At 41.3% G+C, this 26,398-nt stretch overlaps 1 protein-coding gene across 1 annotated transcript in view; it reads right to left on the reverse strand.

The window, feature by feature from the left end:
• The window catches only part of MED27 (mediator complex subunit 27), a 196,862-nt gene that overhangs the window by 60,075 nt on the left and 110,389 nt on the right, over positions 1-26,398 (reverse strand). Inside the window, exon 4 of the mRNA XM_041724572.1 lies at positions 5,244-5,337. Coding sequence (XP_041580506.1) covers positions 5,244-5,337 — 94 coding nt within the window. The remainder of the gene's footprint in view (positions 1-5,243; positions 5,338-26,398) is intronic.

Raw genomic sequence — 26,398 nt, forward strand, 5'->3', positions numbered from 1 at the left:
CACAAAGTACACTGGTGATTCTTAGGTCTACTACAGTTAGAGGACTGTGGAACCCAGTGGAGAAATCAAAGTCTAGAATAGTTAAGCTAGTTAAGCTGTTCACCAGTCTTTCCTTCCACAAGAGCTTCTGACAGAGCAAAATGAGATGTGTCTGAATGGTTTAAAAAAGATGTGTCATTCAAAAGCAAGGCATGAATATGTTAAAGACATTAAAGATTAATTAAAATGTATATTTAGAAAGATAGATAAATAAGTTTTATCTCTTGTAAAACATGTAACATAAATATTAATTTATTAAATATTGTGTATATTTCAAATACTGTGATTGAGGATTCATCTTTTTTTTTCTACATTTCTATACCTAGTGGATCAGTCAAAAATCATAGATTAATATTTTAAAGGCCAAAAGAAGCCAGCTGCTTGTTCTAGTCTCTGATTCAGTTAAGCTCTTACGATATTTTGACTGTTTGAAGGAAATTAATAATGGGATGTTAGGTGGTAGATTAACTGAAGCTAAATATCAACATAGCTAGATTTATTTTTGGATGGCTGAGCTCATCCCTTAAAGAACGGAAACAGGATTTATTATATCATGAGTTATTAACTTACACAACACTGAAGCAGCCCCCTCCACCCCCCACCAGGGCAGAGAGCCAGCCACAATGTATTTAAAGATTATGTAAGAGGCTGAAAGTTTATATTTTCCATCAGCTAGGACTTGGTGTTTACAGGATACAGTCAATTACCTAAGGCGCATAAAGATGCCAGAAGAAGTTAAGGCAATAACTGTTCTGACAGTTCTGGAATTAAACGAGTACCCATGCTGATTGCCTCTCCCCTGAGCAGCAGGTCCCCACTGTAGCCAAGATGGGCAAACTGATACATATGGAAGAGAAAGATACTTTCATCTGTCATTTGTGTTTCTATGCAGCAAACACTCCCTGAGCACCTCCGGGTCCTCCCTTCCCGCTTCACCTCCCACACAGGCACTCTCTGGGAGTCCACACGTATGGAAAGGATACCTGTGTGTACTTCAAGTCAAACACAGTGCCCAGGCCAGAAGGTGATTGCTCCTAGTGGTTCTCATGGGCTCTGAAGCCCTGGTGCCTCCAGCCAACAAAGAAAGGTTGGTTTTGCTTTCAATGAGCCAAAATGACTCCAATCGCCTTAAAAAGTACCAATTCTACCCTCTCCCTTTTCCTTTTCTCATTCTATACTGTGAAAAACCTGATGATAGACTGTGGCTCCCGATTACAGATCTTTGCACACCTACAAAGTCTCTTGGCAGTGACTGCTTGGTGAGGGGAGGAAACCAAAATGGATCATCACCACACTTGCCTTTTGTTCATGGAATGCTCTGGAGTTTAATGACTTTACATCATTTTACTATGTGTGTACACAAAGAAATCCCCACCCCTGGTTACTCATACATCCAAACTGGAAGAGATCTATAACCAGATCAGCAGAAAGTGTTGATTGCAAAAAATAGATCACTTAACTGGAGCCATTTCTGGACACCCCTGTAGGCCAGTGGGGCATCATGCTGTTGTGTTTCACAGCTCAAGTGGCCCTGAGGAAAAAGTGGTCTGCCCCACTGCACTAGCCTCGGAGCTTGGCTATTCATCCACCTGTATTTTGGTGTATGTGTAAAAATGCTCAGGCCACCATTATTTAAAAAGCACAGCTGGAAACAACCCAAACACATACAGAAAAAAGAATAAAGTGTCATAGAATGGACTATTACACAACAATGAAGATGATCCAATTACCAGATATGACCACCAGCCTGGATATACCTCAGAAATCACACACACATGACAGAGAGAGAGAGAGAGAGAGAAGAAACAATACACACAATCTGACCCTATTTTTATGAATTTCAGAATTTAACAAAACTAATTTGTATATTATTTAGGTATGCATGCCTATCTTGTAAAATGCATTTAAAAGGAAGAAAAGAGGAGGATTATCAGGATGGTGGTGACTCTGGCTGGAGAGGCTGGGACTGGGGAGAGGCATATATTGGTATAACCATAGCTCTGCTTCTTAAATTGAGTGGTGAGCTCATGAGGTTATCATTATGTTTTATATTTGCCATACGTTACACACATTCATTTGTAAATATCAAATTACATCATAAAAAAACCTTAAGAAGAAATTAGCAGCTCAGGACCTGGTAATCCAGGTCTTACTTGCCATCACTATGAGCTGTAACCAACAGGATGAGGAAAGTACCCCAGAGACTTAGGAGCTGTGTCCAGGCTGTGTGGCCAGGTGAACCCCCATCCCAAGTTTTCTCACTTGTAACAGGAAAACAACTGAAGGTCTACTTTACCATGCAGACTCCTGCTTTCCCAGCCCTGTCTCTCTTTTGCTGGGGAATCATCTCCTCCACTCCATGCAGTTGCACACGGCTAACAAGGCACAACACCCCTCCTGTCCCAGAGGAGGAACAAGCCCAGGGAAGTCTGGTAGGAATGTTTCGCCCAGGCCATAGAGACAGGCACAGGATGGAAGGCAGTGGATGCCGAATCATTTGGGCCAAAGTGTCCCCCCGAAGGACCATCGTCCTGCTCTGGATGCCCCTGGAGCCACCCTGGTTTTTGTTCCTCCTCGCAGATCAGCTCTACCTTTAGGTCTGTGAGCATCTGGCATCATTAGAAATCAAGACCAAGACAAAAACAAACCTTTTCTTATATTAATCAGAACAGGTTTCTGTTGATTGTGCTCAAGGAAGCCTGGATGACTCAGGAGGAAATATCATTTTATTAAAAAGCACAGGTGCAGTTTGGGCCTTGGCCAAGGCAGGTAAAAGGAAATGTCAGCAGAGACTGCTCGTGTGTGTCCTGCTTCACCAGCCTTGACTATCTGTCCCGGTCAGTCTCACTTCCCAAAGCTTTCCAGAATACACGGTACTCCAGTTGTATATAACCCACTGCAGACTGATCTCCAGAAAACACCACTTCCAACTCTTGCCTGAACCTCCCACAGGGCTGTCTTAACTGCTTATGGTGCAGGTCCCAAACATTCCCACTGAGGTCATGGGGAGCCCCTGACAAGCAAGGGCAGAAGAGGAACTGCTGGTCCTGCTCTTCTGCCAGGTAAGAAGTCCCCCGGCCTCAGAGAAGGTGTCTGTGGCAGCCGCAAATGGGCCAGAGGTTGGCAACCTAATAAAATGTCATCTTGTGAAAGTAAAAGCCAAACCAAGCAGTGATGTTGAAAGTATGATTATCCACCCAGCAATCTGATTCTGAATCAGGTCTCTCACTGCTGTTCCTATCAACATGCACCACCGTATGTGAATTCCTTTGTCACCTAAGGAAGGTAACAACTAGCTGGCTAGAGGCATAGAAGATTCTGAATTAGCCACGCATGGGGGGAAAATGCACATCTAAAATGAGGCTCTTTCCCTGAATCGAGCCCTTAAACTCCCTCATCAGTCTGTTAAAACAGCGGCTCCATGGGAAAGCAGATGGGGCTGACAGGCCATTGTAACATAAAAGCCCGCCTTCTCAGGTGGAAGTAACTCTGATATCTTAGACCTGCTTACCTATGATCCTTTTCACTTTGCTCATTCTCTTCAATGCCAAATCCCTGTCTCCATCATGAAATGGAAGCTCAATGACCCAGAAATAATTTGAACAAACCTATTTCACTGAGGATGCTCTCATTTTTATCTTCATTAACTCCCTGGTCCCTGTCAAGTATGCTGAAAGCAGGATTTATGTTTTAGCTGCTGGGTCTGGAGGATCTTAAAATTTAGACAATTTGTACATTTAACAGAGGCAGAAGATATTACATGTTTTGTAGACAGATACAAATTGTTTTCTTTTTCCATTAAAAGAACACTGTATTACCTCACACTGTGTTTTTTAACTGTAAGAATTTAAAGCGGCACAATACCCAGATGAAGTTCACTAATTTCTTTCCCATATAAGAGATAACACACATTTAATAAGCCCACATCTCTTCTTTTCTTAAGAGAAAATCACACACACACACACACACACACACACACACATACACACACACACAGTATACCCATTCTCCTCAGGTGAATGGCTGGAGTGAATTGTACCTCATCCTGGGTGACTGGCTCTCTATAATAAGACTGCAAAAGTAAAATGCTAAAGTATGAGGAGTTCACACAAGGCCCCAAAGCAGCAGCAACTGACCAGACACAAAAAACACTCAGTCTTGAAGCTCACCTCCCGATGCCCATGAAAAACCATCTGCTTTGATGGTTTCGATTAATTCTGCTTTCTGTAAAACATGGTGGCTTTCTGTAAATTCGATTAATTCTGCTTTCTGTAAAATGTGGTGGCTCCTCCAAATCTGTGTCTAGAGAAGCATTCTTCAAATTATTCTTCAAATAATTATCACATACAACATTAGAAAAGCTTCCTTTCCCTGAGGTCTCTATGCCTTTCTAATTACTAATAAAATTTAACATTTCTATTCCACTGTATTTCCCAATCACACCTGTCTTTGGTGAATTTATGCAAATGCGAACATCAGTGGTATGGGTGTGAAGCCAACTTGCTCAGAGCAACTCAAGATCAGAAACAACAAACTGGAAATCATCAGTGATAAGGTCTCAGAGCACTTTCTTCAAATACATAATGGATTTTAGAAGCGATTTTCCGTAGAACCTGGTTCTATTTTATTCTTAGATTTTATTAATTAATTTATTTCACAAAGAGAGAGGAGGTGTATGAGTGAGCGGGGGAGAGGCAGATGGAGAGACAGAATCTCAAGCAGACTCCATGCCCAGCGTGGAGCCCAACATGTAGCTCGATCTTATGACCCATTAGATTATGACCTAAGCTGAAATTGAGAGTCAGATGCTCAATCAACTGAGCCACCCAGGCACCCTGAACCTGGTTCTATTTTAAAATAGTGTTTTCCTTAGCAGGATCTAATAGTTGGTCATTTATATTGTCTTGGGGACAATATAAAACTGATTCACCAAAACATCATGAACGGACTTACATGTAGAATGGTCTTACAGTATAGTTCTCTTTTGGGTCATTCTTAGATGGGCTCCACAATTTCATTCCAAAGCCAAGTTTCAACATGCAGAATTTTGAAACTACAGGATACCAGTGAAGAGAAAGATGCTATTTACCATCAAGTTGGGATTCAATCTCTATTCTCTGGATCCTACGACACACAGCTGGAGACTTAATCTTGAGGCCAGGCTTCTTCCACATGGCCCTATAGATAGGTCGAGCAGAACTTACCAGAAGCATTGCTGATGTGCCATTGGGTCTGGATAAGTGGATGGACATTTCAGGAAACATCCTGTCAATGCGGCTGATCACATCGTCTACATACCTAAGTGGGAAAAAGAAATGCACACATATGAACTGGAAGCTTAGTCAAACACAAACCTACAGTGTACTAAAGACTTCTCAACAGTGGTTTCTCAGTGCAATATAGTCAAGAAGACAAATGGGATTTATAAGTCTTTTTATAAAAAATACTACTCTCTCATTCCTACTTTTGACTTTCAGGACTAACTCGTTTTTGGGCTTTCTTCTGGTATTTACCTTCATATTTCTACACCATACGTTTTTAATGCCAGTTCTTGCTTTTTCATTTTATTTTCTAAGTTTCTATTTAAATTCCAGTTAGTTTACATACAGTGTATGTATGTAAACTACATACACCTTCAGGTGTACAATACAGTGATACAACAATTCTGTACAACATCTAGTGCTCCTCACAAAAGCATTCCTGAATCCCCATCATCTATCTCACCCATCCCCCCACTCACCTCCCCTCTGGTGACCAGCAGTGTGTTCTCTATAGATAGTTAACAGCCTGTTTTTTGGTTTGTTCCCCCCCACTTCGTTTCCCTCCCTTTGTTCATTTGCGTTATTTCTTAAATTCCACATGTAAGTGAAATCATATGTTATTTGTCTTTCTCTGGCTTATTTCACTTAGCATAGTATTCTCTGGCTCCATCCATGTAGTTGCAAATGGCAAGATTTCATTTTTTTTTTTTTACAGCTGAATAATATTCCATTGTGTATTTTTCTTTTATCCATTCTTTATCTATTCATCAATTGATGGACACTCGGGCTGCTCCCATAATTTGGCTATTGTAAATAATGCTGCTATAAACATTTGGGGGTGCATGTGTCCCTTTGAATTAGTATTTTTGTATTCTTTGGGTAGATATCTAGTAGTGAGATTGCTAGATTGTAGGGTAATTCTATTTTTAACTTTCTGAGGAAGCTCTATACTATTATCTAGAGTGGCTGCACCAGTTTACATCCCCACCAACAGTGCAGGAGGGTTCCCCTTTCTCCACATTCTTGCTGTTGTCTTGTGTTATTGATTTTGGCCATTCAGACAGGTGATATCTTATTGTAGTTTTGATTTGTATTTCCCTGATGATCAATGATGTTGAGCATCTTTTTATATGTCTGTTGGTCATCTGTATGTCTTCTTTAGACAAATGTCTTTTCATGTCTTCTGCCCATTTTTAAATTGGATTATTCCTTTTCTGGTGTTGAGTTTTGTAAGTCCTTTATTTTGGTTACTCACCCTTTATCGGATATGTCATTTGCAAATATCTTCTTCCATTCCATAGGTTGCTTTTTAATTTTGCTGACAGTTTCTTTCATTGTGCAGAAACTTTTTACTTTGATGTAGCCCCAGTGGCTTATTTTTGCTTTGGCCTCCCTTGCTTTAGGGGACCTATCTAGAAAAAAGCTGATATCATGGCTGATGTCAGAGAAATTACTGCCTGTGCTTTTCTTGAGGACTTTTATGGTTTCAGGTCTCACATTTAGGTCTTTAATCCATTTTGAATTTACTTTTGTGTATGGAGAAGGAGAATGGTCCAGTTTCATTCTTTTGCATGTTGCTGTCCAGTTTTCCCATCACCATTTTTGAAGAGACAGTCTTTTCCTCATTGGATATTCTTTCCTGCTTTGTTGGAAATTAACCGACCATATAATTGTGGGTTTGTTTCTGAATTTTCTATTCTCTTTCATTGATCTTCGTGTCTATTTTTGTGCCAGTACCATACTGTTTTGAATACTGTGGCTTTGAGATCATGAACCAAGCCAAACCAAGAGCTGGACTGAGCCAACCAGGCACCCCAAATCTCTGCATATATTTTCAGTAGCTGAGCCATGCAGTGGCTCATGAGTACATTTATTTATTTGTACAGTTTTTTGTTTTGCCTTGATTTTCACTTGGTTAGTCATCTATGTGCCTACTATAATTTCATCCTTGAACTCTCTACCTGACTGTAAGACCTCTCTCACTATAGTCAGACATACCAGCAATGTGCCAGTTCTTTTTTTTCCTGGAGACATTCCTCTGAGAGTCTTCTCTTCTGGCTCAGATGGAACTTTACTCTCTTAAGGTTTAATAATCACTGAAATTAAGTACTTAGTATGGTGTCTGGCACACACTGAGGGCTGGAAAGTTACAAATACTCTCACTGGAACATCATGGGCCTGTTCTGCAGAAATGCCCTCTCTTAGGGGGATGAATTTTCCCCACCAGTGGAGGCTCACTGTGATGATGCCAACCTACAGCACTCACAGAGCTAGGTCTGGCTCACATCCTTTGAGAATAAAATTGTACCAGCATTTGTGCTCACCACCCAATCAACACTGGGGATGTATAATACAATAGCTGAGATGCAAAACTATCTATTAAGGGTTTTGCATTGGATTTTGTATCCATTGGATATGATGAATTAAATTATAAATCCATTAGATCAGGGACATATAAAAGCTATGTTCTCTTGGGGGAAGAGGGAGATTAACTCTCCACTCACAACACAAAAAGATTTTAGTTCAAAGCTGGGGTCATGAGATAGCAAACAACATAATGCCATTTGTTAAAAAGTGAACACCAATGTGTCAGTTATGAAAGTTAGGGAGTAATCATACTGATGAACTTATCAGTTTCCTTAGAGACTGTCCTGTACAGTTTCAGACTTGAAGCTGAAGGGAGGGGAAACCACAGAAGGCCCAGTGGTAAGTTACAACAGACTGGAGTAGAGATGTGTGAGAAGAGCTGGTGCGGAAGGCCACTTGCTCCTGGGAAAGGGAGTTGACAGGATATGGACATCTTTCAAGTGTGTGAAGGGCTTTTAGGGACTTAGTACCAAACAGTTCTCTCCCACCTCTAGAAAAGACCATAAGATAAGGGCAAGGCCTTAAAAAGTGAACTAGCTCAGAAAAAATGAAAGGTATTTCTTAAAAGCAAGGTCCCACGCTGTTGATTTTTAAAAAATAATCTCTACACCAATGTGAGGCTTGAACCCACAACCCCAAGACTAAGAGATGCACACTGCACTGACTGAGCCAGCCAGGTGCCCCACCCCCCACAATTCTGTTGATTTTTTAAAAGATTTATTTTATTTTAGCAGAGACAGAGAAAGTGCATGTGCATATGTGCAAACTGGGGGAGGAACAGAGAGGGACAAGCAGGCTCCGTGCTCAGGGTAGACTCCAATGCGGAGCTCAATCACACAACCCTGAGGTCATGACCGGAGATGAAATCAAGAGTCAGACACTTAACTGACTGAGCCAGCCAGGTGCCCCTTCTCATTCTTGTTGATTTTTAAAATGGCTGAGGAAACCACCTTTCCTGGATGGTAAGGAATAGACCAAGATACTGCATATCATCTTGCACTGTTCCCTTCCAGATTTACAGCTTCATGACACAACCTTGGCTCTAAGCATAAACTCTACAAACAGGTAAAAAGATGAACGAAGAAGAGGCTAAGTCATGTTGCATCACTGCTGATGCTTTTTGAAATGGTGGAAAACACGTGGCAAACTTCATGTCAAAAGTTTACACCAAGTCACTGGAAACATTTCTGTATTTACATACTTTTCTAAATCTGTATGTTGAAACACAATTACTTAAAAAAAAAAAAAAAAAGAAAAAAAGAAACCCAATTACTTCAGACTCAGCAGGAAGCACAAATCCACTGTCCTGTGTGATTGGAGGTCATTGCTAAGTATATGCTAATGAGGAGGGGGCGGGCAATGTCTTCGGAACCAATCCTCAATCAATAACCATCATAGATATGGACAAGAGGATGCAAATGAATATGCAGGACTTCAGTACAAAGATAACATCATAATTTGCTCTCCCTTGTACCTTTCACCTTGAAGGTTTCAAAATGCTTTTTGGAAAACCTGTTTCTTTAATAGGCTAGGGAAGTAGGGGAATGAGTAGGTTCAGTGAAGATTCCAGAAACCAAGTTCAGCGTGTGGATTTCTAGGATTCTACGCCGAGTATCTGAGTTTGCTTGCTTTTAGTGGGGGGCAGAGTTCTAAATGGGCAGAAAACAAATGTTTCCTGCCACTTCTGGATTCCTTTATTTATGAGATCTGTTAATAGAGGACAGTAGAGTCTGGGGTGGCATGTTTGGTTTCTTCCCCTGATCAATGACCTCCGCTGAAGCTCAGCAAACTTAATCCAAAGATTTTACGAAGCAAAAATGAATCTCAAGGAGACTGTTTTTCATTCACACGTCTAACATAAAGGAGATGCAAATTTTCTTTTTACAGGTGACATTATGTGTTTGCCAAAAAGAGAAAGAGAGAAAGCTGCGTTTTTAACTGAGGAAAACAATGTCTAAATCCTAGAAGCAAAAATCAAAACATTTCATTTTCAGATACACCCAACCTTTAAAACGCAAATCCACCACTAGCAACTTGACAGAAATAAGGAAAGCTAGGAACATCAAATTAAAAAGCTGGAGACAGAATGACACTTCCTTTTTTGCCTCGGGTGGGGGTTGGCATGGAAGGTGGTCTTCGCTGTACCACCTTCTTGGCAGCACTTCTAGGGATGCTGCCTCCCGAGCCTGTGAGCTCGCCAGCATCTGCGCAGAGCTCAGCAACGTGTCGCGTCCCACTTTGAGTGCAGGACTGAGGACAGGTAGGAACAGCGTGCTCTCCTCCTACACGTCCACCATATGCTCCATTCCGTTCTATGGCAGGATCAAATTCCTTTAATTTTTACCTTTGGAATATAGGCAAACAAGCAGTAACACAGCAGTGGTGACTAGTTTACACTTGAGCAGACGCGGCGCGGAAAGACATTAATTTAGTGCCAAATTGAGCAGTGAGTCACAATTTGCACATATCTGTCAACCTGTTAACAGGGTAATAACTTGGAAAGATTGCTGTTCCTATTTACATTACAGAGGCTTTTCAAAATGGAGAGCTGCTTGAAGTTCTCCTCCTAAAGCACTCGGCCAATGAGCTGGCTTATAGTCCAAGAATCGGGCTAGAAACACAAACTCCTAGAAATCACAGGTTCAGATCAAGGTGTGATTCAGAACTTCGATATCTTCAGGCAGAAAGTTAACTTTAAGCAGTTAGATAATCCAATCTCCCTGTTCTGCTCTCCAGTTCCAATCAGACTCTCAATGGTTTCCAATCCAATTTTTCCCAGTGCGATCCAACCAATTCTCCTTAAGGTTTCTAAAGGCTTCCTGAGGACTAAGGTCCTACCTCAACGACTTCAACATCTCAGTAGCATCAGAAATGATCATGTCATTCTCAGATTTCTTTTTTTGTTTTTTAAAGATTTTGATATATATATATATATCTGTATATATATATATATATATATATATATATATATAGAGAGAGAGAGAGAGAGAGAGAGAGAGAGGGAGAGAGAGAGACAGAGCACAAGCCAGAGCAGGGGTGAGGGGAGAAGAGGGAGAAGCAGGCTCCCCTCTTAGCCGGGAGCCCGATGTGGGGCTCAATCCCAGGATCCTGGGATATTAACCTTAGCCAAAGGCAGATGCTTAACCAAATAAGCCTCTCAGGTGCCCCATTCTCAGATTTCTAACATCAATTTTTGAAGCCCTATGAACCTTGTTCTTTCTGATTGTCTTCAAGTAGCTTGGCCTGCTCCTTACAATGTCCTTAATCATAGAATTAAAGAACACTGGGCACTCAGAGATCTCTTATCAGAGAACCTGTCAATCTAGGAATGAGTAGCATCTCCAAGAAGTGATCTGCATAAATGCCCCATACCATATCTCACCAGGCAGCCCCTGGACTGCTGGACTGCCACCCCAGCATCTGCACCCAATTACCCCACTGCAGCCCTCGTAGAATGACACACAAACATCACCTTCAGAACCTAAAGGCTTTCTGCAAACACATAAAAGACTAACAGGTTTTCCAATTTCTTTTATCTTCCTGGGTCACAGAACCCTCTAGGAAGGTACTGAAAACTAAAATGCATGTCTGCATAGCATTTTACATATAGCTGTCCGTAGTTCATAGGCTCCTTAAAGTCCATTTGTGAACCCCAAGTTCAGAATAATTGCTCTAGACCTGTTTTGGAATTGAGGTATGTTGTTTTCTTCTTTGTTCTTTTCTGAACAGTTTTATTTTTCAACAAAGCTGCCTTCATTTAAGAAATATGTGTGTACTTGCTGTAGCCTAGAAGTGAACACACTGAAGTAATACAAAGGAACAATGACTCTCACAGTCCTTGTAATCTGAAAATTATGCTTCCATGATGAAGTCCAAGGTTAGTTTTTGTTTGCCTGTGATAAAACACCTGCCTCTCACTGTTACTTAGTCTTTCCAACAAAGTCAAGGACCTACTTCTGGGACTGCAGAGGTCACTGGAGGGCAAGTAACCATTTCTGCCCTCCAAAGCCTTATCACCTGTGTTTTCCAGAAGCTCCTTGCTTGTATCAAGAAAGAGGTCCCTGCTTTCTATATCACTGCTTAAGGCACAGCTCGGTGGTGAGCTTAAGTCTCAAGTCCTAAGGGGATCGAGGAGGCCCTGCAGTCCAGTCTCAGCCAGCCTCCTTCTTTCACAAGCCTGAGAAGGCTTGCGCTACCTTGCATGCCGTGCACTCTGTATTCTCCATCTAGAAGAGTCTTTCCACAACCACTTCTCTGCCCCCATGCCCAGGTCAGTCCAGCCCCATGCTTCAAGTCTCTGGTCTCCAGCTTAAATGACACTTCCTCAGGGGGCCTTCCCTGGCCCTCCCCTGCTGCCACCATCAGTCATGTACCCTACATCTCACTTCCTATGGCACTTTTAATTCTCTCTGTAGCTCCCATTCCAGTTTAATTAAGCAGTTTTTCTCGTGATTATTTGCTTAGCATCTATCTCCTCAAAAGGATTCTCTATGGAATGTCATGGCTGCTTTATTCAGTGCTGAATATAGCACCTTGCCATGGTGCCTGGGACCCACTAGACATTCCTTAAATATTTGCTGAATGAGTAGACAGGGCATTAAAAGTAAGCCATGGAGACCCAGGCTAGGCAGGTATGGAACAACTCAAATGCAAAGTTTCTCTGCAGTGGATGAAGATTGGAGGTGCTGGAGAGTGCAGTACATTAGCCACTGAAAAGCACGAACAACAACAATCGAAAAGCTCCACAAACAAACCTCAAAGAAAGCAGGAGAGATTCTTCAAAGTCTTACAGCTTCATACGCAGCTACAAAATCCCTGCATCTGTTTTAGTAGAAGCTCAATGACTCTTAGAAGCAAAAGCCTTCTAAAGAAGTGCACTGTGTTATTGACATGCCAGTTTTAAATGTTGCTTTTAACGAACTAATTAATTCTGCAAAAACATTAGTACAAAGATATGTGCTACCAAATTGGGATTACAATACCAAAATGATAACAAAACAGAATGTGGAAGACATTTCTAAAGATATCAGTTTTGCAAAACATTAATTTTCTATTCCACACGTTAAAATATATTACAAACTATTTGTTATTTAGAGCCTTAAAATAATTTGCTGGACAGATGGCTTGGTTCTCTAAAGTTTGACCCCGCCTTAAAAGGAAAAAAAAGAAAAAACAACCAACAAACCTGGACTCCAGCCAGTGATCCCGTGTTAGTGAGATGTTTAGCAGCTCAAACCAGATTTAAATAGCATCTACCCCAGTGTGTACGACACATGCTGTTCATTTTCTCCACCCATACAAAATCTGAAAGTTAGGAATGCATATATTAATAAACCACCTTTTTAGGGAGAGGATAATGCCCAGTAGCTATCAAAAAGGGAATCATTTGCAGTATCTGAAAATGATTCAAGATTTTCCTCCACACCTGTCCAGAATGATGAGTCCAAGAGGACTACCAGTGGGTGGGAACAGAAGGGGGTTTGTTTAATTACTCCGCAAGAATGAGACTGCTGGAGACTCAACAATCGGTCTCAATAAATGCTGAAGAAAGAAGACAGGAAACTGAGGTCCAACTTCTCAGATCTGTAAGATATTTGTATCATGTCTGCGAAAGCCTTCTGGTTATTCTCTCAAGAAAATTAAAAGTATTTTCTCAACTGTACATGAAAAGGCAAGACTAAATGTATCACAGGCAGGAACAAGAGCATTTGCTTAGATTTCTGCCCCATCTTTACCACACTGCTCCACTATCCCTATTATTCTCTTCCAAGGAAAGACACTCGAAACTTCAAAATCTCTTTATGGAAACTCAACATCTAAGCAGAGACACTGTGAAGATGAGGCAGAGAGTTATTTCCTCAGAGTGAACTGGTGACCAAATCAGAGAAGTGGAAGGGAGCTTTCTCCTGTTCTCTTCTTAGTAGCCTATGAATTTTGAACTACGTGAATACGTTACAAGCAAATATGGGACAATCACGAGGGCAAGCAGACAAAAGCTCAAGTTGAAATCAATGCACAAAGACCCATCACATCCAGAAACACAGAAATGAACCTGCCTGCTTTCCTTCTTCCAGCGTGAGGGTCAAGCAGCAGTCTCCTAAGTTCATAGGTGTATATGAACTAGAACACATGGCAAACAGCATCATAAAACCAGAATTCTTCTTCCACATGATTTAGAGAGGTGAAACACCATTAACTATCCCTATAGATCTATTAAAAGCATATATGCTGAGTGCCTACAGTACTCGACAAACGACTGTGTTCAGGGAATGCTATTACATATTCGGGATAGAGACAGTGGAATGAGTTGCCCATAGAAGGCTTTCTGTGAGTACCAGATGGCTGCATGGATGGCTCTTGCCTGTGCTTTCTGCTGGACACTCAGGAGAAGCAAGAAAGAAGGCACTGGTTTCCAGTTTTCAAAGCACTTCTGCATTCTTCATCTCATTTGTTTGCTTGCCAACTCTGGGAAGTAAGAAGGGCGAATCCAAAACTCCCATTTTATAAGTGACAGAAAAAAGAAGGTTAAGCGACTGCCCAAGGAAGCAGCACAGCTGAGTGGCAGGGCTGAGTCCAGAACCTATGTCTGATTCTCCACTTCTTGCACATCACACTGCTTCCCTGAGGTCTGTAAGGATGCCATGGGAAAAGCAGATTTCATTTTTGTCATTCCCTAGACTTTTTATATAACAACAGAGAAATTTCAGTAGCATAGTAATGAAACAAAATCTATGAGTTCCTTTCTTCCCATTCAGTAAATATTCATTCAGTGCCTATGTGAGCCAGTGATGCAATACTCAGGGACTCTATCCTCATAGGGCTTGCACTTCACTTGCTTATAAGCCATTTTTCTTCAAGGCCACAGGCTTATCTCCAGAAAAACAGGACAACTAAATTAAATTTCCTTCTATTCTCCTATTGGGTTTTTCATTTTGCAACTCTCAATAATGTGCAAAATTGTCAGCTAGCAGGAAGGGACGAAATACTTGTGCATTTTATCTTATATTAATAGCTAAACATTTATTCAGATAGCTGTGGGCCTCAGTTTCTCCTAAAACATTAAAACAATGTATTAAACCTGGAAAGAATTATAATTTCATTCAACGTTTACCTCCTCTACAAGCCCTTACATGTTAGAGAGATGGGGGTGGGGGGGAACCCAAACAAGAAAAAACCCATATTGAGCTTTCCAGCAACACCAATTAGCAATAGTTACTCTATCAGTCATCTCTGGTCAGATCTAGTGAAATGACACTTGGAGCTCAGATGGGCAGTGATGCATGTGTGAACAGCTCACACCGCGAGAAAGCACCCCTGGGCTTCTGACTTTCAACCAAGGAGCTGGTCAGGATAGACAGTGCATGCTGGATTGCTATACTCCTTCCCAAATTCCCACAGCTTTCCTTCCCAGCCCCAGTTACAGCTGAGGCCTGGTTTACTTAGTGCAGACTGACCCGTTCAGGTTTGGCACCTCTTGGCAATGTCCTCAGTGACCATGTCCCACTAATTCAGAATTTGCTGCACATATGTGGAACAAGATTCTGTTCCTATCTGATTTTTAATGTCCCTGAGAACATACGTGGTAGATTTCATGAAGAGAGATGGCAAAGACAATGCAAACAATTGCTGAACACATAACTTGTTCCAATCATAATAATACATTAAGCAAATGCAGAAATGGCCAGAAACAGCCAACACATTTCAGGAAAATACAAAACTCTTTTTTCTCCCCTCTTGGGACAAATATGTTTGTACAACACAAGTTTTATTTTCACTCATCAGGCCATCACTCCTTGAGGAGAGAGTCCGAGGCCCACTCGTCTCCAGTCCCTGCAATGATTTTGTACTTAATACACATTTCATAAGCATTCCATGGACTGGACTGGGTTAAGCAGACTGGATTGAGGCTAAATAAAAAAGTGAAGAGTCTGCAGAACTGTGTTTTGTTAATTGCTCCTTTTATAAAAAGTAAAAGTAAAAAATTCTAAACCAGAAAATACCACCCACCAGTTTGTAGACATAGTGAGGTTGTTTCTTTCTCTTCCCCTGGGTTAGAAGGCAGATTTGATGACGACAAATGGCAAGGAACTGGATACAGATCTTCCCAGGAAGGATCTCTCGATGGGCACTCAGGGGTTTCCCACACATGGCTGCCTGGAGCACTCACTGCCTGGCTCCTTACCCCTAATCTGACCCCCATCTGGTTCTCTGCTGGCCCAAACCTTCAGCAGAATAATGGCCCTGTACCATCACTCATGGTGGCCTTTGTAGTACATTCCACAGTCTCTCCCACACATCCGGGACTGACTGTTTAAGGTTTACCTTTCCCACCAGATGGAAAGCTCCATGAAGGGGAGGCCCAGTTCATCTTGTTCCTTCCGCCAGCCCCTGGCAACTGGCACACAGCAAGCTCTCCATGGCTACCTGCCTGCATGGAGACTCCTGGCAGCAGAGCAGAGCCTGAGGCTGGGGCTTAGGAATCCCACGGACCCCAATGCTCTGCTCTCTACCTCACTCTGCCCTCATCTCAAACAAGTTACTTTAGCCTTTCTATGCTTCGGTTTCCTCCTCTGTAATATAAAGGTAAAAGTGTCACCTTCTCTCTCCAGTCACATGGGAATTAAATGAGAACGGAGCATATACAGCATTTGGCAGAAAATAAGCAGTGAGCAATATCAGCTGTTCCTTGTATATGTACAAACACTGCCTTTTTCTCAAGAAACTTTTGCTTGAGTCCAGAGGAATAAAGGCCCCAGCAAGTCAACCACAGACTGAAAACTGCTTGAAGAATAAGCATTAAAGGGAATGTTCTTTCTGGTGTCCTGCTCACTTTTAAACACACGACAGCACTGTAGTTAGTAAGGAGAGTTCTTTTCCTTATTTTCAAAGGAAAGCAGACAGGAGGGAAGGAAAACTGTTGCTGATCCAGGAACAGCGCTTTGGATGGAAGTGAGATGGAGCACCTAGATCTGGCTTCAAGAATGGGACGGAGACTGGGTACCTCTTCTGCCCCTCCACACCACCTTTCCACTCTCCTCCCTATGTGCTGTGCTTCTGGAAGCTGACTTACACATAGGCTACATCAACAAGCCTTCTAACCTCTGGCTTCCAGTTGGGTCTGGTCAATGGGGGACACTAGCTGGACATGCAGAGGGTGGCTGTGACAACTCAGTACAGACAAATACCAAGGACCCCAACCTACCACAATGAAGGTCTGGTTCATCATCCTTCTAGCACAGGTATGAGCACCAGTGGGTAATGAGGACTAGGACTGGGTGGTTGCACAAGTTGGCTATGACTACTCACTTCAATTTTGTTTCTCGCTGCAGGGGGGTGGTAGTCGCTATGTTTCATGTTTACTGTTTCTCCACCCCCTTGTCATACCACCTTACATAAAGAGCATGGGGTGGGAGTAAGACCAGAGACCCGTTCCCTTCCAAACCAACCCTCTCCTCCACAGTGTTCCCTGACCTGACTGGCAGAGCCATGTGGACCTCAACAACAGGCTCCTTTCTCTCTGGCTTCTGGATGGGTTTGGTGGAAGAGAGGCATGGACAGGTGATGTGGAAGGTTGATGGTGAGGGCAGTGAAGGTATGTACTCTGCTGGCACAGTCACCAGGAACGGGATCCCTCATCACAACTCTAACTCTGGCTTCCTGTAACCACATCCTTGGGAGAAGGACTAGCCTGGGGACTGCATTACTCCCCGTGGTTTCCCTACACTCACCTGGCACCTTTGCTAATAGTCTTCTGTAAAGTCTCCTCAAACTGGAAATAGCCCCCTTGTTGGAGTGTTCTCCCAGGACATGAGAAGACTCTTCTCAAGTAAAATGCACATTAAAACCAGTCCTGTAATTTCCCCACTAGAAGAAGAAATACAGCCAATTGAAAAATATTCAAATTAGGGAAACCTTGGTGGCTTAGTGATTTGAGTGTCTGCCTTCAGCTCAGGGCATGATCCCGGGATCCAGGATTGAGTCCCACACTGGGCTCCTCACAGGAAGCCTGCTTCTCCCTCTGCCTATGTCTCTGCCTCTCTCTGTGTGTCTCTCATGAATAATAATAATTAAAAATTTCAAGTTAATTGAGGGTAATACTGATTGGAAAAGTCTAAGCTGGTAACAAAATAAAACTTTACAGAGCCTCCGCTTATTAGTTTTTAAAAAAGTTTTAATATTTATTTGAGAAAGAGCAAGAGTGAGAGAGCATGAGCAAGGGGAGTGGCAGAGGGAGAGGCAGAAGTAGTAGCAGGCTCCCTGCTAAGCAGGGAGGCTCCATCCCAGGACCCTGGGATCATGACCTGAGCTGAAGGCAGAAGCTTAACCAACTGAGCCACCGAGTGGCCCTCTCCTTACTACTTAATTCAACATCATTCATTTAACAAATATTTCCTGGAGTATTTTAACTGTGGCTATGGGTAGTTTTTAAATGTATGGCAGACAGAGAGAATAAAGGAATCACAATGGAAGGATTACCCCCCTGAGAAACAGCAATACCGGTCTCATCTTCTACTCTTCCCTTCATTCCCTCTTTCTTTGTAAAGGGATCAGTACCTCTGAGCTGCAAGCACAGAGCATTCCTTCTTGGACCACCAAAATACCAGTTTGCTTTTCTCCCAGATTAACAGTTTCTATAATGTGACATGTATATTCACAAAGTGGTACATCAGGTGATGTTAGGTGGCATAGATGGACATTCATTTTTAATCTTAAAATATATGTATACAGAAAAATATATAACTAATGAATAAAACCTGTGATTCCATTTTCAGAATGAGGCTAAGTTTTTTTTTTTTTCTTAAAGATTTTTTTAATTCATGAGAGACACGGAGACATAGGCAGAGGGAGAAGCAGCTCCCTGTGGGGAGCCTAATGAGGGACTCGATCCCCGGATCCTGGGATCATAACCTGAGCCAAAGGTAGATGCTTAGCCACTAAGCCTCCCAGGTGTCCCAAGAATGAGGCTAAGTCTTAAAAATGAGTTTACTGAACGAAAAATGTTATGACCAAGGTTATGGCAAAAATCTTAAAGGTACCCTGTAAATGATGGGAGTTGAGAAACCCCCTTCAAAGAAAGGCAGATAATTAACCAACTTGGTTCAAAAGATTTTGCTTATCTTTGTAAATTGTGTTCTTTTCCATTCTACATAAATCTTCACTTTCATAACTTCACAACACACAGAAAAGATCTTCATGCATACATCTGGAGATATTGAAGACAGAGAAATGGATAAGCATCCTAGGAGGTGCCAGGGTGTTTAGGTCAGCAATCCCATGAAGCAAGGGCTGAGGATGATCAATCACCATGGGAGCTGACTACATGAGAACGTGTTTCTGAGAATGTGCAATTTGAGCATGGGGGAAGAGGGTCTCTGTAATAGAAAATAAAATGGCTTTTACATAGGCAGCAGCATGTATGGCCACTGGTCCCCAAATTCCTTCTGTCCTCTCCAAAAGGAGTAAAATATTGTGCCATGACACCTTTCTCCCAGTGGAGCCAAAGCTAGGATTCTACGTGAGATAGGTAAGTGATGCTTGCAGGCCCTGAACAAACTCTCAGAGCGCCCTCTATAGGTGTACAGTGGCTTTACCAAACTACAAATGACACTTCCTTAACTTCTCTAAACTGAGAAATCTTGTGGCTGTCTTTTCAAATCCTGTACAAACTCTTACACATTGCAAATCAGAGGAGAAACAAAGCCCATCTGTTTGACCTCCTACTCACCCACACCACCTCTGTTGCTCTAAGCTCTACCTACGAACTCAGTCGCCATGGCACCCTATCTCAAGGAAACTTTCCTCTGCCAGTGAAAGGGGAATTAGGCCCATCATTTATAAACAAGGAAGGTCATAAGAGTGATTTTAAAAATAAATAAAAGTTCAGAAGGATTTCTTCCAGAAGATACAACAAATCCTACATGGGTGTGCCCCTTAAAAGAGTCAACGATAGGCCTTTCTTAGTACTACCAGAACAAGCAGATAGACAGTAACAGAACATTTGAACAATGCTCTCAACTAACTTGACCTGAACGACATATATATTCTACAACCTCAAACAGTAGAATATACACACTTTTCAAGGGCAAAGAGCACATTCACTCAGGTAGACCACAAAGTGGGTCTTAAAACAAGCCTAAAAATCATGCAGAATGCGCTGTTCCCTGACCCAGCTGAAGTTAAAAATCAGTAACAAAAATATATCAGGAAAGTCTCACATATTTAGAAATTGAACAACATATTTCCTAACAACTCATGAAACAAAGAATGAATCACAAAGAAAATTAGAAAATATCTTGAGCTGAATGATAATAAAAATATATGAAAATGTGTAGAATGTAGCCAAATCCATGCTTGGAGGAAAGCTTACACAGAAAAGGAAAAATGAATAAAAGATCAAAGATCTACACTTCCATTTTAAGAAGTTAGAAAAAGAAAAGCAAATTAAACCCAAAGTAAGGAGAAGAAAGGCAATAATACATGTAAATAAATGAAAGAGAAGACAAAAAGTAGAGAAAAATCATTGAGATCAAAAGCAGGTAGTTGAAAGAAAATTAGTAAAACTGAGAAATCCCTAGCTAGACTGATCAAGGAAAAAAAAGAGAAAAGAAAAAAAAAAGAGGGAGAAAAGACACAATTTAGCAATATTAGGATTAAAAGAGGAGATACCACTCAGATTCCAGAGACATTAGAAAGATAGCAAGGGAATATTATGAACGACATCAAGCCAATGCAATCAATGGCTCTGATGACACAACAATCCCTGAGATATAAATCAGACAACTGACTAAGAAGTAAAAACCTAAGGAGTCCCTATATCTGCTTCTTAAAAATTGAATTTGTTATCAAAAACTTTCTCAATAAAGAAAGTTCCAGGCCCATATGGATTCACTGGTTAATTCTATAAAAAATTTAGGGAAGCAATAACATGAATCTTAGAGACTTTCACAAAACAAAAGGAGAAACATTTCTCAATTCATATAAAGGGGCCAGTATCCTCCCTGATACTGAAACAAGACAAAGCCACTACAAATAATACATTCCTCATAAACAAAGACACAAAAGTCCTTAACAAAATATTAAGAAATACATAGAAAAGATCACATACCATGACCAAATGTATTCCAGAAAAGCATCCTTGGATTAACATTCCAAATCAATCCACGTTGTAGTGTATACGTACAATGAAATATTATTCGGCACAATGTAAATTATACCTCAATAAAGTTGATTTTTTAAAGATTTTTATTTATTTATTTTTAGAGAGCATGCAAGCATGAGCATGGGAGGTATGGGGGTGAGCGGGTAGAGGGCGAGGGAGAGAGAAACCCAAACAGACTCTGAGCTGAGTGGCGCTTGGTCTCATGACCCTGAGATTAGACCTGAGCGAAAGCCATGTCTGATGCTTAACAGACTGTATCACCCAGCTGCCCTTCAATAAAGCTGATTTTAAAAAAACATTTAGAATATGTATTGAATTCTCTGCACCAATCTCAAATATTAATGGACGGGAGTCAAATGAAGTGGTTTTCAGTAAGTCTTGGGAGATAGGCAAGAGACTGGATCCCATGGGGACTCAGTCTGCTTGGTCCTGTGGCTGCATCTGTGCCAGGCAGTCATGAGTGGCATCGTAGTTCCAATGGATGTGAGAGCTAGCACCTTGGAAGTTCCAGTCCCAAAGGCTCAAGTACAATGTTGGATTTTATCGTCACTTCTGTCCTTTCCTGGGAACCTGGGCCTGATCTTTATAGTTGGTGAAAATGGACATGAATCCATCCTGAGGAGATGCAGCCCCCACATGCCAAGCACACCCCACAGCAGTCGACTTTCAGCAGGGCGACCTCACACAGCGAAGCCCTTCTGGCCTCCATATTTGCCCATCTGGACTATTAAGCATTTCACATGCTTTTGAATATAGAAAATATTTTGGGTATATTTAGATCTGTACATCACTACCAAAAATAAGATATTTCCCTCAAAACACTTTTTGGATAGAAAATATTTTCTTTTCCTGTTGAAAGGGAACAATGAATAAACTAGGAAGGCAGTAGTTGTAGTTCAGATCATGAGATCTGGAGCCCCAGTGGATGGGTTCAAGGCCTGGCTCCACTAAGTGAGGCAAATTACTGGGCTTCAACCCTCATCTTTCAAGGATAATAAGAGAATCTTTCAGGGGGTGGTTGTGCTGACTACAGGAGATGATGCATGGGAATAATTAGCACATCTCCTAGTACCTCTTTCACACAGGCAGTAATGCTAGGTTTTATAATGATGACAGTAAGGGAGTATATCAAACTCTCACCCAGAATCCAAGAAACGGGGTCCTTCGGCCATTGTATCCCCCATCACTTGTCCTTAACCCATGGTATGTAGGGCAGGGGGTGTGAAAAGACCAGGGCTCTTCCCTGGCTCTCCTACTCACTTGTGGGCCGCAGCAGGCAGCTCTTCCAGCCTGTCTGGCTTTAGTTTTCTCTTCTTTGGAAGAGGAAGGTCTCTGACGGTCCTTCTAGCTCTAGTCAATTCAATATACATTTCCTCAGAGTGTATTATGTGCACAAAGAAACAATTACACAGTTCTAAAGACTCTCCATCTTTGAATGGTACATATGGTAATTATTCTAGAAAAATCGATCAGAACACCATATTCCTTAACCGTTGTGAATAACTGGAATCTACTGTACCTGACAGATTTTAGTAAAACCCATCAGCATTTAATATTTTTCTTTCTTTTTTTTTTTTTGAGAGAGAGAGAGAACAAGTATGTGTGTGTGTGGGGCGGGGGGGGCCAAGGGAGAGGGAGAGAGAGTATCCCAAGCAGGCTCCATGCCCAGTGTGGAGCCCGACATGGAGCTCAATCCCATGATCCTGAGATCTGAGATCATGACATGAATTGAAACCAACAGCCAGATGTTCAACCAACTGAGTCACCCAGGCACCCTCAACCCCATCGGCATTTTAATAGCAGGCTATTCCAAGAACAGTTCTGCATAAAACACATTGCCTTTGTCACTGTCGGGGGGGGGGGGCATTTATAAGCAATTTCTGAAGAAACCTGTGACCAGAAAAGACCACTCCAACTCACTCTTAGGACTAGAGAGGAGTATCTTAACGAGAGCCCCAGGAAACAATAATTTTGTAATCAAGGAAATTTACAGGAAGGATTCTGCCCACTACAGTTCACAAATGAATGTTGACTGTGGCTGAGTAGGCTGCTCTAACGTGGTCGAGTAGGATATTCAGAGAACATGTGTAATTAAAGGGCACGTTTCGAATATGTCTTTTACTTGAGGATCTCAGAATAAAATAGATAAAAACAATTATTTATTTAAATGTTAACAGCTTTAGAAATACAAGGAGTACAAGCAGGAGTGTAAGCATCCAGGTCCTTAAGTTCTTATATTTCAGACACCCACTCTTGTAAACAGATCTGCCACTAGAACAGACTCAGACAGACTCAGTTGTGTCGTATCAATCACTCCATTTAATCCTTCAAATATCACCATATGCACCCATAAAGGTGTAACTTGAGCTCTGATCTGTGAAGGGGTGGGTGGGTAGGTGCGCACGTGTGTATGTGTGTATGCTTGTAAAAGGGCACACAAACACAATATTTCAGTGGGCAGAACATATTATTTAAGAGTTAGGGACACAGCTCATAATGATAAAACAATGTCACTTTCTCTTGCTCAGATCCCACAGTTGTCCTCGACAAGGAGGACTACAGTGAATCACCCTGTGAATGAGTCAACAACACAACGGTGTTAAAATCAACTGCTTAGATTTGTGTTAGTATGGAGGATTATGTGAAAAAGGACACAAAATCATTCCATTTGGGTAAAAACAAGTGCAGTACCAATGTGAGTAAAAATAAAAGGATGACAAATCAGAGGGCATGCATGGAAGATGAACACACCAGTAATCCTTTTTTGGAAACAAAGTGTATACAGATGTAACAAGGGGAGAGAGTTTGTGTTTAGCAGAGATGAGAGAATCAGTTGAATCAGTTACTCCTAAACATGCAAATGAAAGTTGTGAGTACAGATAGATCAATTATTCTTGGTCAATGAGAATAATAAGAGAGAGTTCCTGCAGGGAACACTGAGGTTAAATATTAGGCAAAAGTCTCCAAGTGGAAGGATTGCTAGCAGAGTACAGACACTGCCAGGAGAGGCAAGGAAATGACCGCCTATAGAGGTATCTGGGGTTAAAACTTGACACTTGCCTAATTAGGAGTGGAGTTATTCCTGCCACAGTTGAGAAGAATGAAAGAAATGTGCCATTAGAGAGGTCTGTTTGGATCTAAACGAGAATGAAAACAAGGAGGTTAAACTCCTGCCTTGCAGCATCCTTAACCCTCTGGTATAAGTGAGGGGTTTTGCCCACTGGGCACAACTCTTGACATTTAAATCCATCACATGTCCATTACAATGGCCTCACATATGCCACACTAGCAAGAAATCAACACAATGGTGACTCCCTTCAGAATAAAGAAAGGCAAGCTGTCTGGAAGGTGGCTCTCAGTAATGCACATCACAACCACTGAAAAGTATTTCTTCCCTGACTGAAATGCTCTCTGACATTTTTCAGCTTTAATTCAAAGGTTTCTTTCTTTGTTGAGTTCAAAACAATAGCATATTATTTGTTGTTAAACAATGTAAAGCATTTAAGCTTGATTAGCATGACTCCAAAACTTTTCATCATTTTCATGAAGGTTCCAAGGGCCTGCTGACAGCTCTGGGAAATAGCACTTTTCCTAGATATCCACTGTAAATAATGATGGACCACTGGCCTCTGCATTCCAAGGCGTAATGAAGGGAGCAGGGTGTATGGCTGAACTTTTGCCTTCAATAACTAGCTAAGGAGTCTGGGAGAATTCAGCTTTCTGCCTCCCTTTCACACCCAAATCAGCAGGGTCCGTTCATGGCCACAGGGACAGTACTTCCCTAAGGCTCTCTGCAGATGACGTGTAGACTGCCATGTCTAGCACACTCCATGAGGATGAAGGGACTTTAGAGAATATATTCTCTAAATATATATATTCTCTAATATATATAATATATATATTAGAGAATATATTCTCTAAATATAAATATATGCTTGGAAATATATTCCACAAATTGACAGATTTGATTATTATAATAATAGCCCCCAAAGGAAACACATAATTCTGGAGCTGGGCAGCAACTGAGAGGCATACAGTCCAAATTCTTTATTCTGTGGAGAGTGAAACGAGGCACCCAAGGGCTGGGAACTTGTTTAAAGCCTTCTGGCTGGCTGTAGGCAAGGCTGGAATGAGAACTCAAACCTTCTGAATCTGTCCTAGATACAGACCTTTCAAATGTGGCTACTAATAAAGATTATGAACCACTAAACCTTTCCAAAAGACAGATTTAAGAGCCTCTTTTAGCCACATGTATAAAAAGTTTTCAGTGTATGTTCCCATCGTTTTTTTTTTTTTTTTTTACAATATTCATATCTACGCTAGCTTTTCCAATAGTAAATTCTAGTCACAGTTTAAGTGTAATTGAAATTATGCCACAAGGTTTTAGGAAATCTTCTTGATCTATTTTCAAGCACAGATTTAGGAGAAATAATGAGTTTGTATTTAAATGTACGCTTGGATGTACTCAAATCAGCCTATGCCGGGAGCTACCCCAGGCTCAATTAATAGCTGCTTTGGTATTTTCTGAAAAACTTTTAGAATAAAATAATGATCCAGCCTTTGTAAAGGTTCTCAGCATTCCTTCCTTCAGAGAAGAGGAAAAGCTGGACGATATACACAGGAAGACAGTTTCATCTCATGTGGATTTCAAGTAACTGGCTAATGATTTTCATTCCGCAGATGTGATGACATTTCAGCATTGATTCAAGCACACTTGATTCATCTATTTTGGTTTGTGAGAAAGTTTCCAATCCAAAAATAAAACTTTAAAAAACCGAACATATATTTCTAAAACCTGTGCTACAATGGCCAGTAAAATATTGGAGCATAATGTTCAACTAAACCATTTTCAAGCCATACATCACTTTCTGTTTGGGTCCTACCCAACTGTTTCAAAGTTCATTTTTACGGTGTTCAGGGATAATAGCAACCGTATCATTCACAGAAGCCATGTCCAGTCAATTTCTACAGAGGGTAAATGGAATTTTTCCAAATAGATTAAGTTTTAGTGTAGAGAACAAAGACCTCCTGAGGTTAGCATTTCTAAAACAAAATGGTCAGAAATTAAGTTTAGATAATTTCAAGGGATATTTTTCAAGTGTGACTGGATCCAAACGGGAGGCCCACCATCTTAAACATGAGCTTTTTAAAAACCTCCAGAAGTAGCAAGCAGGGGGAAAAAATGGCAACAATCAAGAGTCCCCTGTCATGGCAAAAGTATTTCTAGTACCAATAGCTGTAAGGTGCAAGACTCAACTCCCCATACAAGCTGCCCTCATTTGTTCACCGCTACTGAAGGAAGCGCTTTCTCATCAGCAAAGATTTCCTGGTACCTTACAGCCTACCTCTTTGGATGCCTAAACTTAATGTTATCTGTTTTTATGAATATCTTTTAAAAACAAAGATCTACTTATTCCTAACAAGAAAACAATTTAACTTTTCATTAATGTTAGGAGTACCAATTGAAGCCTTGTGCTTTATAGTTTTCTTTTTTCTGTTTCTTTTCCTGTTACATAAGCATTGGCTCCTTGCTGTTGTTACTACGTGTGCTGTCTATTTTCCAAATGCGTTA

This window comes from Vulpes lagopus, chromosome 12 (assembly GCF_018345385.1).
Source record: "Vulpes lagopus strain Blue_001 chromosome 12, ASM1834538v1, whole genome shotgun sequence".
Lineage (NCBI taxonomy): Eukaryota > Metazoa > Chordata > Mammalia > Carnivora > Canidae > Vulpes > Vulpes lagopus.